Below are 13,425 nucleotides of genomic sequence, written 5' to 3' on the forward strand. Positions count from 1 at the left end.
TATATTTTAAATTTACAAACAAAATTTTATTATTTGAACAATAAAAGAGTAATAATATAAGTAGATAAAGGATTGTACATGTATATAAATATTATTATAGCATGTATAATTAAGTTTATTAGGATTTAGTTTAAAGGATGATACAATACTTGCTCTAAAGCAATAAATTCGCCCCGACCGAGCTGTCAAAAAAAAAACCGAAGACTGACAGAAATTATAAAATTTCAACTATTTATTATATTAAAATATAATTCTTTTTAGTTCTACATTTTCGGGTACTTACTTTTATACTATCGGAAACTCAGTAAACGTATAAAATGTAATAAAAAATAAAGGGATACCCAGAACGCCGAAAATTTACAAGCTAATCACATGTGGATCTCAAATACCTTCTTTAAACTTTTGTACATTCTTACATCGAGAATAACGCAAAAAAAACCCTTGCAGGTTTATCATATCAATGGATAATTAAAGCTTTTTTCAGCCTCAATCCGGGTCTTTAAATTATATTATAAAAAAGCAATGTAAAATATCGCACAGAATACGTTGAACCCATGAATATCATAACAGGGTTAATATCTTGTTAACTATTACAAAAATTGCAAAATGGTAGAGGACTCAGTTTAATCTCATCTATCTCCTGTAAATTATTGCTAAAGTGTCGCCGGACAATCTATATAATATTGATCGTAAGAGAATTGTAACATGTAATTTTTTAAAGACATTACATAAATTTATTTGATACTATGTACTCATTTGTGTAATAAAACAATAGCAAGTTATTTTAATTTCTATTAAAATCAAGATTTTATAATTAGATCTTTATTCCGCCCATCCCCTCAATTGTGGATCATGATACAATTTTAATAGATTCAAATTTATTTAAAATTGGTGATAATTAAAAATCAATGATATTTAAAATTACAATAAAAATGAATGAAAATTAAATGTTGAGCAATAAAGACTAGTTAAATTATGAATAGTAATACTTTTTGCATATAAACATGTAGGTATACTATTTTATATTCTATTTCGATATTTAAAACAAATGAATCTTTTCGGAATGGCATCAGAATGGCATTGTAAGATTTGACAAGTTTTTAAATATTTTTATAATAAATTTACACAATAAAAGTATTGTTAGGTGCCATTACACAAAGCGCGGAAATGCGGAAACGTAGAAGAACGAAATTAATTAAACTTTACTCTAGATTTCCGTTTCTTCTTTCTAATTGCCTTATCTAAGTGCCAAAGTAAAATAAATGCTAAAAAATCTTGTGATATCATTTTTAATGGAAAATATTATAATAATTTAAACATAAAAAGTAATCCGGAACTAGTGCTTGATCCACATCTAATGCTTTTATCCTAACTATGTTTGCTAAAAATCTTCTTTTATTTGTAATTGAAATATTTAAAAAGATTTTTTATTTTACAGGATGCTCCACCGAATTATGAGAATGTTGACTTGTCATTTTCATATATAAGCAAAGATTGCACAGGATTAAGGTATACATTCATCAACCATTTCGTAAATCAATACAAGTAAATTATTCTATACCTAGAAAACTATTAATCTTAAATTTTATAATTTGGTAGACATATAGGAGCCTACGCACTTTTCCATCAAAATTTATTGGGAGCAAATCATATATGCAGACATCAATTATTTAGTCCCGCTATTGATAAACTTATAGCGTAAGTTTAATGTAACAACGAGTAAAAATAATTCTTTCTCGGAAACTCTAGCAATTTATATTTTAAATTTTTTATCTATATAGAAAAAATGGTCTTGCTGAAATATCTAAAAATTTAGATAACAATCGGAAATAATAAATGTCGGAAACGCGTAATTCTAGTAAAAATGGAAAAAATTATTTAATAAATGTCTTCTGAAAATAATTTTGTTTGGATCGCTCCAAATAGTTATGCAAAACGTTTAAGTTAGTTGCTGAGATATCAAAACTTTTTGCAGCAGTATCATCATGCTTACACACACACACACACACACACACACACACACACACACACACACGCACGCACGCACGCACGCACGCACGCACGCACACACATATGTATAAGCATGAACAGTTGATATATATATATATATATATATCAAAAATGCCAGTCAGACACAACGTCAACTGTTCAGGTGTACAGAATTCTTTTTATTCTCGTATGAATGTAACAATAAATAAATATATGTTTCTATCCTTCGTTTTGGATCCTTTCCAATATAAAATATAATTCTAAATTACATAAGTAAACCTTAATTAAAAATGTAACTACGGTCAGTCCAATAAAACTTTCGAGTAGCGAAACACAACAATTTTGCCCGTTCTTCATTTTTTCGATTCTGACCGCCGGCACCACAAGATTTATGTCGAATCGTGAAAATACTTACATTAAATCTGACGATTTGATGAGTGAGATGGCTACCTATTAACGCAATGTATACGACACCGTTTTTATTTTATCATTTATTGGAATTTTAATAAAGAAGAACTGACTAAATTGTTGTTTCACCATCCTGAAAGTTTTATTGGATTGACCGCAATTACATTTTTAGTTAAAGTTTACTCTCACGTAATTTAAAATTATATTTTATATTGAAACGGACCCAAAACGAAGGGTTGAAACGCATATTTATTTCATTACTGTTATATTCATATGAGAATAAAAAGAATTCTGTGCACTCGAACAGCTGGCGTTGACTCTGATTGGCTTTTTTTATACATATATCACTGATAAATTCTTTCGAGTCTTATTTTACTTGTTTACATCCATTCTATGAATGAGACTTAACAAATGCAAAATACATTTATATCACTAAAAAAATTATAAGATTGTACTTTCCTATGAAATTACATCACTACGGTGTAACATAATTTCATAAATTACACTTTTTCATGATTTTGTTATATAAAGGAGGGACAACAAATGTGATAAATTGATAAGAAAATAATCGATCAGTAAGTACTATTGCAAATTATTTTTCATTATTCGTCAATATAACAAATAATCAAAATAATTAATATCGCTAGCAAATAAAATCTATCCAAAAAATAGGTTAAGTTCTCTACAGTTATAAAATAGTTTGCTTCTATTATGCGATCAATTAATTATTTTTATACAGTTAGATAATAATATATACGATTGTGTAATGTCGATTTTTGCTTTATAGATATATTTTAAAGATATTTAATTCTAAATTTATAGAATTTTACATTACAAGAAGTATAACCTTATTCTGTAATTATTCTCTTTTAAATTGAGACATTTTCGTATAAGGCAGCAATTTAAAAATCGTTATAAATATAAAGTAAACACTTAAGTTTATTCTCATGAAGTTCATTTAACTGACCTTACAAAAAATTTATATTCTTTAATGAAAAAGGCTAGACTATATGTTAAATGGATGCGTGTATATCGAATGAGCATCTTACAACTTTTATTTTGTCATTTTAAAACTATTTAGTAACATATAAAATTAACAATAATTATATAAGATATTGCTAGTAATCTTTCTATTCCATTATTTTAATCGTTTTTATTATGAATACTGTCTATTGACTAGGAAATAGAGCGAGAACCTCCTTAATAGAAATGCGCAAAAATTTAAACTATGTATCAAAAAGGCATAAACAATAATTGATTAAAACTAATTCAAATTGGCTCTTGAAATATTAACACAAATAAAAAATTGACTAAAAAACGGACAATTAAGACAGAGTTCTTTCATCATGCTTACACGAACATAATTAATAAATTTTAATAATTTTTTTGATTGATATATCTTAAGCGGCTATCTATATTGTTTTTCAATCCGATGACTTTTGATAATGTTGTTGTTACTTCTCTTAGAATATTTATTTCTTAATGTTCTTTTACATTAGTTGACTCTGCTTTAACTACATTGTGTTTCTTTTAAGAAATTTAATTTAATTTTATTTGTTTTTGTGATTAGAATTTATTTAATTTATAATATTGTGCAGTTATAGTTTGCAGTAGGTAATTCTCCTTAAAGTTTTATTATCCTTCTTTTTTTTTAGTAACTGTTCTTTTTAATGATTATTTCTGATTTAGCTCGCACTTAGCTAGTCAACTAACTGACGATTATATATACTCCAGACATGGGAATCTGTTGAACCTTACCTGCTACACCCGATTTCTACTACGTTATGAACATTAGATTGTGAACAATTATTACTATGGGGACTGCTGAAGATGGCTTGAATACAGCCGAAACATTCAGTTTGGCATTTTATGTAATAGATCAGTAGATGCGAAGTATATGTATTTATGATATTCGCACCAATTATCGCTGTTACGTCCAAACCTTTAGGAATTCGGTGAAAGAGACAATGAGGAAGAATGGAGAGGATGGTTAGATTAAATCTCACAGGTATACGCATAGAGACGAATACTTGTGAGTCGCATGCACCTTTTCAGTCCCACAATACGGGTCAACGTCCCGAAGAGACGCTATGGCATCTGTTCCGAGGAAGTGCGAACGTCAATTCTACTTTTTGAGTCAAGGAACTTAATCCTTTTAATCCGGGACTAGACCTTGTGCGATCTCAGGTGTTTAAAGGGAAAGGAATGCGAGAAGTGATTCCAATAAATGACAGCTAAGGAAATATACTAACTTACATTTATTAATGATAAAAAGAAGGAATATTAAGTTTATATAAAATATTTATACATAATAAACTCTTTTTTTTACATATTATATAAATAGGAAATTTTATTGCGTGCGTGCGTGCGTGCGTGCGTGCGTGTGTGTGTGCGTGCGTGCGTGCGTGCGGCTCGGGATTGAGAAGGAGGAATTGGGAACTGATCTAAAAGAGGAGGGAAAGGAAATCCTTCTTCGAGAGAAAGAGGGAGAGGGAATCGTCCCTCGAGAGGAGAAAGGGGAGAGAATCGTTCCTCGAGAGGAGGAGGGGAATAATTTAAGATTTCTCGGATGGCGGGATTGATGACAGAGGGAGAGGTGAAGTCTAAAGGTTGTGTCTGTTCTAATGTTGGTGAGTAGGGGACCTCGAGAAATTGATCGTCGGTCGATTGTGGCGGCACGATTGTGACTTGGTCAAGGGGACGGTTCCGCCTACTCCTCCGGACATAAGGAGTTCATTCCCGTTTTCTAATGGATGTACTAGTACGCACTACAATCCGAAGAGTTGTCCGAAGGGTAAAATATATGTATGTTTCGTCGAAAAAGCTTATAAGTGTATATATATGTTTCCATGAGGGGAGACGAGAGGATGAATCGGAAGGAATGGTAGGGCGACTTACTGGTTAGCTGGCTGTTCACGAGATCTCGGATAGCTTCCGGTTGGTATGCGAGGAGGTCCGTTGTCCATGGAGAGCGCCAGAAGGGCAATCGCAGTGATGTATGCCTGATGATCGCAATGACGATTTGCCCATAATTTATCTTTTCTCTTCGCATGAAATCGCGAACTGGCTGATTATCGCAGGTTCTGATAAGATTTCCTCATTGCCATGACAATGGTTTAATTCGTGAACTTCACTGACGTGAACCGGGTGATTTTGAGTTTTGTACTGACGCTCTGCGCTTCCGCGGGACCTCTATTTATACCTTGAAAAAAGGGCGTTGTGCTCTTTGTCTAAGATGCAAAAGTTAATTGCAATGTCACGCGCGATTTACGATTTTTATAACGTCCTATCATTGTTAATCTAAAGTGCATCGTTAAAGAAATTTCGAAAAGAAAAGAAGTGATTTACATTTTTCTTTAAAGAGGCAAGATTGCTCCAGATGGATGACGAATTCTGTTATCCTCGTGAAAAATATGGCTAGGTAAACAGATAGTTATCGTGCACAACTAGTTTTACGTGCAGGGCAATCATTGTCAGTCGCGAGTCTGATCTTAGATAACGTGGGAAGTTATCCTATGCGTTTTATGATTTTTTAAGCGCGACGTGGCGCCTGTTTTCCTAAGATGAAATTGTTAGTCAGTCTGGGACGAAAAGCTTAGATTTTTACTATTGCGTGACTTCGGTGTATTTATGTTTTTTGCAATCTTGTCTTTTTTTGGGCCTGCATGAAGATTGTTATTCCTTCCGGGTTGATTAGTTGATTTATGAGTTTTCTCGGAGCCTGTTCGGTTCCTCTTTTCCGTTATCAGAAGGCTCCGCTCGAGTCTCACAAACGCCAACCATAGTCGCGACGTGGAGCCGAAGAAAAGAATCGTCTGTAAGACGTGGCGTCTGTAGGACATAACATCGCGTATTAATGTTTTTAATTACGTTTTTTATTCTATTTTTTATTTATATTAACAATTCATTAAAGCCGAAGTGGATCTCTGGTAGAAATTTCCCTGTCAGTGCCACGATACTGGCGAGTGCTACGATACTTTGCTATTGCTTTGCCACGCCATAACCACTTAAAAAAATCTGACATGGTTCATAACGTGGTAGAAGGAATTGACATGGGGTGTTTTCCAACAACGTTACACAAGTGACACAGTATAACATTGTGTCTTACACAAAATATTTCAAATATTATATGATATAGTCATGGTATAAGAATATAAAATATTTTATTTCCAAGGATGCGCAGTCGTCTTCAACATGATGGCTGTTCTTTTACCAATCAAAAATTTGTCCTAAATTTGTCTTAAATTTTAAATTAGTTTGTCGGCCATTACGCGCAATGAAATACCTTATATTCTTATACTATGGACACAGTGTTACACTGCTCGACACAGTAAAAGCTAATTAAAGCGTGTAAAATATGTCAATGTTACTAACTTTTCAAAAAGTTATTTGGTAGCCGTACTTATTTTACAATAAAACCTTCAAAAATCGCCAATTCTGAAAAAATTACAACTTCCTTAGCGGAAAAATTCTATGCCAAAGTATGCAAAAAACTATTCATAAACACGCCAAAAACTATTTCTAAATACAAGGTTTGTAACACGGAAGTAGTTTGGCGTAGAATTCTACTCCTATACCAAAGTATGGTAAGCCGATTCACGCCTTTGTACGTTAAACAATGTCAAACAATGCCAAACTACGACAAACTACGCCAGAAAATACGCCTAATTATGCCTAAAAGTATGCTTAACTATGCTAAAAACTGCACCTAAGCACGCGAATGAATCATGGAAGTAGTTTTGCGTAGAATTCTACTCCCATGCTAAAGATTTACGCCTTCCTTATGCGAAACTACATTCTAAGCATAATTTCGAGTACATTTACACTGTACTGTTTAAAATAACATGATGATATCTTGAATTCATTTGACATGAATTCAAGATGCTATTACGTTGCTGTCATAATGGAATTAGAATTCCAGCGTAGCATGGGTACTTTAATATTCAAGCCCAACTTTGAGCTCACTTCACATGCGAAATGCTGCGCTCCTTACTTATACCTATACTCAGGTAATTCTTATTTACGAATTTATACATCTCGCCGTGGTCCTCTGTCGGCGGAGATACATGATGCTGAAGGATGAATAAAAGTAATTCCGCGTAAAATGACGTAGAATAGCTCATTTTGTTACAAATGGAAAAATTAAAAGGTAAGTATTGTATTTAATAATTTGGCATAATTTGGCATAGAAATACGTACATCAGAAAACGATTTTTTCGCAACTGCGTAGCTTGGAGTAGATAGACATAGTTATTTCTGTGCCCAACTATTCGATTGTAGAGTAGATGATTCTGCGTTGAAAGTCGTAACATATTTTCTCCGAATACGAAAAAATAAAAATCAGTTTAGAGGAGTTCGGTATAGAAACGCATAATTCAGGATGTAATGATGATTAGAGTTGCGCGTACTTTGTGCTTTCTGTGCCTAACTAAGTCCAAGTACGCCATTTTATATTTTTCACGTAAGAATGCGTAGCTTGACGTTGTTATTTCTGTGCCCAACTATCAGACTGTTGAGTGCGTAAAAAAGCGAAGAATGGCATACTTTCTTGAAATACTACGAAAGAATAAAATTAGTTTGGCATAGTTCGGCATAGAAACGCGTAGTTCAGGAAGTAATGATTATTAATTGTGCGTACTTTCTATGCCTAACTAGTTCAAGTATAGCACTTTACATCTTTCGCGTAGCTTGGCGTAATTATTTCTATGTGTAACAACACGATTCTACGTCAGTTATAAAAGTAAAAAGGCGTACTTTTTAGCGTACTTTGGCATAGAAATTTTTCCGCCAAGTCTAAATAAAACTCATAAATCTGTGTCCTAGCTGGAAAACAGCCATGGTATGCTCAGTTTGCAAGCGTCTCTTTCTAATTCTCTGCCCTCTCGTTTGTTCAATAATCGTTCGTAGTCCCAGTTTAGTCAACCTTAGTTATTATCTTCGTCATACCCGTCGCGAAAAGTGTCAGTAGTATTATCATTCAAATCAATAGTAAAATCATTCGAACTACTGATAAAATTATACGGACTCAACGGCATTATCATTATCGAATGATTTTACTACTTGAGGCATTCAATAAGAAAATCCTTCGGTTAGTAAAATATTTTATCATTGAATGTAGTTCAATAGGAATACCATTCGACTAATGATACATTAGTTACTATTGGATACGCATCAATAGCAATATCATTCGATTAGTGGTATAATATTTTACCATTGGATTATTGTCAATAGGAATATCATTTGCATTGAAAGCTACTCATTTATATGATCCAGTGCTTTCAGTAATATTATACTAATATTTTACTTATATGGAATATTTTACTACTGAAAATTTTATAATAACGGAAATTTTAACAATTTCTCTATAACTTTCCAAATAATAAAAATCCTGGGAAAACGGGCAGTGAGACTATAACGCAGTTGTTGAAAAGTGATCAGAAAATAATGTTAATCAGTACAGATCTTGATAGCGTGTATTTCCAAGGAGACGAACGTTTCGACTCTTTTTAAAGTCATAAGCATTAATACAGTTCTTAGAAAATATGCGACATCACTTATGCATCAATAGCAGCCACTATAGAATTGGAAGATGAGGTATGTGAATTTTATTACAATTATACACAATTCATTTCTGGAACGAATGTGAAAAGATACAAAGTTAATGGTGAATTTAGATACTAATAACAATATGTGGCTCACCATTTGATGCTGAGAGATGTGATTACAGGTACAAGAACAAATAATAATATAAGTCCAAGAATTCGTGCAATATTATCATAAAACAAAAATATAATAAGTCAGAATATAAAAGTAATACTAGTTAGTCAAGGCACGGCAAGGTTAAGACTGAACGATACTATTTGAAAGTGTGTCGCAGATAAGTATATACGAGGGCAAGATGAAAAGTAACTGACCTCAACATGAAAACATGAACTATGTACAAAGTTTTTAGTTAAGTACCAAGTGTTATATATCAAATTACTCGTATTAAAAATATCTATAATTTATACTTTGACCACTTTTCTGAACAATTCATAGCTAAAAAGTTAGAGTTAAAAATATGTTAGCGCTTTTTTTCAAATCTGCCGCAGCAACTTATAAGCCTACCGAGCCTATGCTAACCTGTAGAGAAAAATGGTCAAGGCAGAAATTGTAGCCGCCTTTAATGTGAGCAATATGATATATAACACTTGAATATATACCGAAAAGTTTGACTTCGATAGCGGCATCTTCAACAACAAGTCGTACTTTTTTTCTTAAAGTTTCGTTTTTTGCATTTTTTCTTCTTATGGTTTTTTGGCTATAACTCTTTAGCTGTGAATTGTTTAGCAAAGTGGTCAAAGGAGAAATTATAGATATTTTCAATGCGAGTAATTTGATATATAACACTTGGTACTTAACTGAAAACTGCGTTCATGTTCATGTTTCATGTTGAGGTCGGTTACTTTTCACCTTGCCCTCGTAAGTGTATAATGTCATTGTTTACAAAAATAAAGTCAAGCATTAAAGTAATAAATAATTTATAATCTATTTAGAATCAAAATATAAGTGTGATGTAAAAATTCTGTGTCAGACTAAAAGTTAAGACTATTATTTTGCATTTGTATATGTAATGTATACAAATTTATATATATCTCAGATATCAATCTTCCTAAATAACATTTTGACGTTCTCCCAATCGAAATCATGATTAAATGACAGTCTGTGATCCATAATGATTGATCTAGAGTCAAAATAACTGTTAATATGTCGACGGTGTTCCTGGATTCTCGTTTTTAATTTTTTGCCAGTAATTTTTTGCCCTAACATATGTCGCGTTGCAATCTTTGCACTCTATTTTATTTATTACATTCTTATTAGACTCTTTCGGGAGAACATCTTTGTGCACTTTCACAAAACTTCCAAGTTTATTTAGACTGAAAAATGCCAACTTCATGTTTAAATTGCTAATGATACTTCTGAATTTATCCGAGACCGATTCAATGTAAGGTAATACGAACCAAGAAGTACGTTCTTGTTCTGATGACGAGTTAGTTGTATTGTTTAGTGCTTTGGATTGTTTGTGAAAAAATATTTTTAATCTTAAGTTTATCGTCTCAAAACTCAGGAGGGTAATCATTCTCCAGTAAAATATTTATTGTAAATTTAAGATTTTTGTCGTAATATCTGGGGTGTGACAATAATAAATATCTGTCAACCATTCCCATTATCGTTCCTCTTTTTCATTCAATTCATGCACCTCACTTTGGGTCTTTCAATTCTATAGTAGCTGCTATTGATGCATAAGTGATGTCGCATTTGTCAAGATCAAGGCCACTGAAGATTATTCCTCTTATTTTCATTTTTGCATTAAAAATTCATTTTTAGGTAAAAATAAAAATAAGAGATACAACCTCCAATGGTTTTGATCTTGACAAATGTTATCCGAGACATGATCCTGAACAACATTCAAAAGGTTTTAATCGTCGATAAGACACCTTGCGTAATGGTAATGTCTGCAGTACTATAACTTTCGAGCCTTATAACTCGAAAAATACTCAATAAAAAATAACTTTATTATAGTGTTTTGAAAAATTCTCGACATCGGCTATTAGATTCTGGAATCAAAAGTAGGATATTCTATTAAAAGAAATTCAAGTTTACCTTGAAATGTCCCCAGCGCATCCACCCATAAAATAATTATTTCCACTATGTGATGTCCTTCTTTGTATCCTCTTTAAACATGTTGGTATAAATCATCATTTTTCCGTATGTCTTCAAATTTCGCCAATAATTAAATTGATTACTTTATACGAATTACTTTGTATATCCTTCTTTTTTCTGTAATTTTTCATTAAAAATTTCCTTATATTATCCCTAAGGATGCTCATATTATTTTACCCAGAGAGTAATATAAGCACTGGGCGATTAATAAGAGCATCCGCCATTATTTCAATATTTCCATCAAAAAATTATTAAAAAAATAGGGCAAATGACAGTACGGCGCGATACTTGGTGCGCAAAATTCACAACAAATCACGAAATTTATAAAATTGAAACATAAATATATTTAGCTTACTTAGAAAGTCGAACATTTCAGCCACATTTTGGGCCATCTCAACAGGCGAGTCCCAGCTCAGATGTAAAAATTCGAAATCACACAAAAAGCAGATAATAATTTCAAAAAACCTACAAGCATGCAAGAGAACACATAAAATGAACGAAATAGTTACTCAAATCAGATAAAATTAATAATTAATAACAAAAACTAGGCGTTAGAAAGATGTTAATACTGTCAAAGTCAGAATCGTTAACTGTTACGCAAGACTGTTAAGTAAGAAGTCTCCATTCTAACTCTTTGTACATCGCTGAGGATAGTCCCAAATGTGGCTGAAACGTTCGACTTTTAAGCAAATTAAATATACTTATGTTTTAATTTTATCGATTTTGCGATTCGTTGTGAATTCTGCGTATCAAGTACTAGATAGCCAAATGCAGTATATTTGCTGACATGTTACAGCAACTAATTTCGACAAACTCAGGACAAAGTGAGACAGCATTATGTCACGTTAAATTCAATGGAATTTGAATTTTTGCGATAGCAAATTGATGGCGATATGTTAGCATGAATATTCTCAACAACAACTCGTATTATCATATTGTCATTTTGTTAGCAACGAGCTCAAGATGAACCGATTAATTATTCGTTGCTAACATGTTGCTACCATGTTGCCGACGACATAATGTACCATCATTGTCACAGTTTGGTCTAGAAATTTCGATAACTGATTACATATATAATGTCATGTTATATTTATAATGTGTCCTATTTTGATGTCAGTAAATATACAACAAATATTATATATAACATATGCAATTCATTAGTTTGCCCAATATGTTATATTACTTGGCTATCTGGACTGCGCCATACTCTCATTTGCCCTATTTTTCTAACAATTTTTGAATTTTGAGAGTACTTATCAAGTTCCTTTATTTATATTAAAACAATCAATACTAAAACATCAACACATAAAACATCAACAAATCCATCAAATGATCCATATAAATTTTTACAAATAGTGTTTTAATTAATTTTTCATTAGCAAGAAGGACTTTCAGGATATGTCTAGCAAAGTGAGATTAATCCGATCCCGTGTTCATTTTTCACCTAATTAATGTATAATAAATGAAAGAAGTAAATAATAATATGAAACTTTATCCTTTGTTTATTTATAAATAAAAATATAGTTTTTATTTTATGCATTTATACTTTATAAATTTATACTTTAAATTGAATAAAAACGCTTTGACCAGTATTACATAAATAAATTGCTTTAAGTCTCGAAATACTTCACATATAATTAAAATACCTAGAGAAAGACGTTGCACAATAGCTATAAAAAAATCTTTAGCTTATTACCTTAGTCTCAAAATAGTAAACAAATAGTAAATATCATTATAAAATGTAAAATTTTATCTAAATTTATACAATAAAAACAATTATGCGTGGGCATAAATAAGCTTTGACATATGTTGGCGCTTATCAGAGTGTGTGTGGCTCAGCGGGCTTGATACCAGCCCGTTGGCTTTGTGGAGTGATTGCGGCGTGTTAGCGACGTGCCGCGTCGCTGATGGGGCCCACCGAAGAGGAGGGCATGTGCGCGACTATGCTGCCTGCGTGAAAACCGCCACACTTCTCACAGATTTTCTCGAAGCTTCTGTGTGCGACTTTCTTACCGTGAGCATGTGCAGACCGGTGCCCAAACCTTTCTCCTTTTTATTTTTATAATATACGACGCGAGTGTAAAACACGAGAGACATTAAAGCATTTTTTCACATAAGATAATTACCTCTTTTATTACGCACTGCCAAATTACTTCGGATGTGGCCACAAGGCAAGCGACAGGCCACAAGGCACGAGATACAAGTTCTGTGACGAAGAGAAAACAGCGCTGCACATAGCGCAACAAGAACATCAAGGTCCTTTTATCTTAACATTGGTCCTTCGAGCCGGATACACAGGTATCGCCGGATACACATGCATATTAC

At 32.4% G+C, this 13,425-nt stretch overlaps 1 protein-coding gene across 1 annotated transcript in view; it reads left to right on the top strand.

Annotated features, from left to right (window-relative positions):
- The window catches only part of LOC105150925 (UDP-glucosyltransferase 2), a 158,342-nt gene that overhangs the window by 42,315 nt on the left and 102,602 nt on the right, over nt 1–13,425 (top strand). The window contains exons 2-3 of the mRNA XM_087406358.1: nt 1,439–1,509; nt 1,600–1,698. Of these exons, the coding sequence (XP_087262484.1) occupies nt 1,439–1,509; nt 1,600–1,698 (170 nt within the window). The remainder of the gene's footprint in view (nt 1–1,438; nt 1,510–1,599; nt 1,699–13,425) is intronic.

Source organism: Acromyrmex echinatior, chromosome 5 (assembly GCF_024713525.1).
Source record: "Acromyrmex echinatior isolate Ae372 chromosome 5, ASM2471352v2, whole genome shotgun sequence".
Taxonomy (NCBI): Eukaryota; Metazoa; Arthropoda; class Insecta; order Hymenoptera; family Formicidae; genus Acromyrmex; species Acromyrmex echinatior.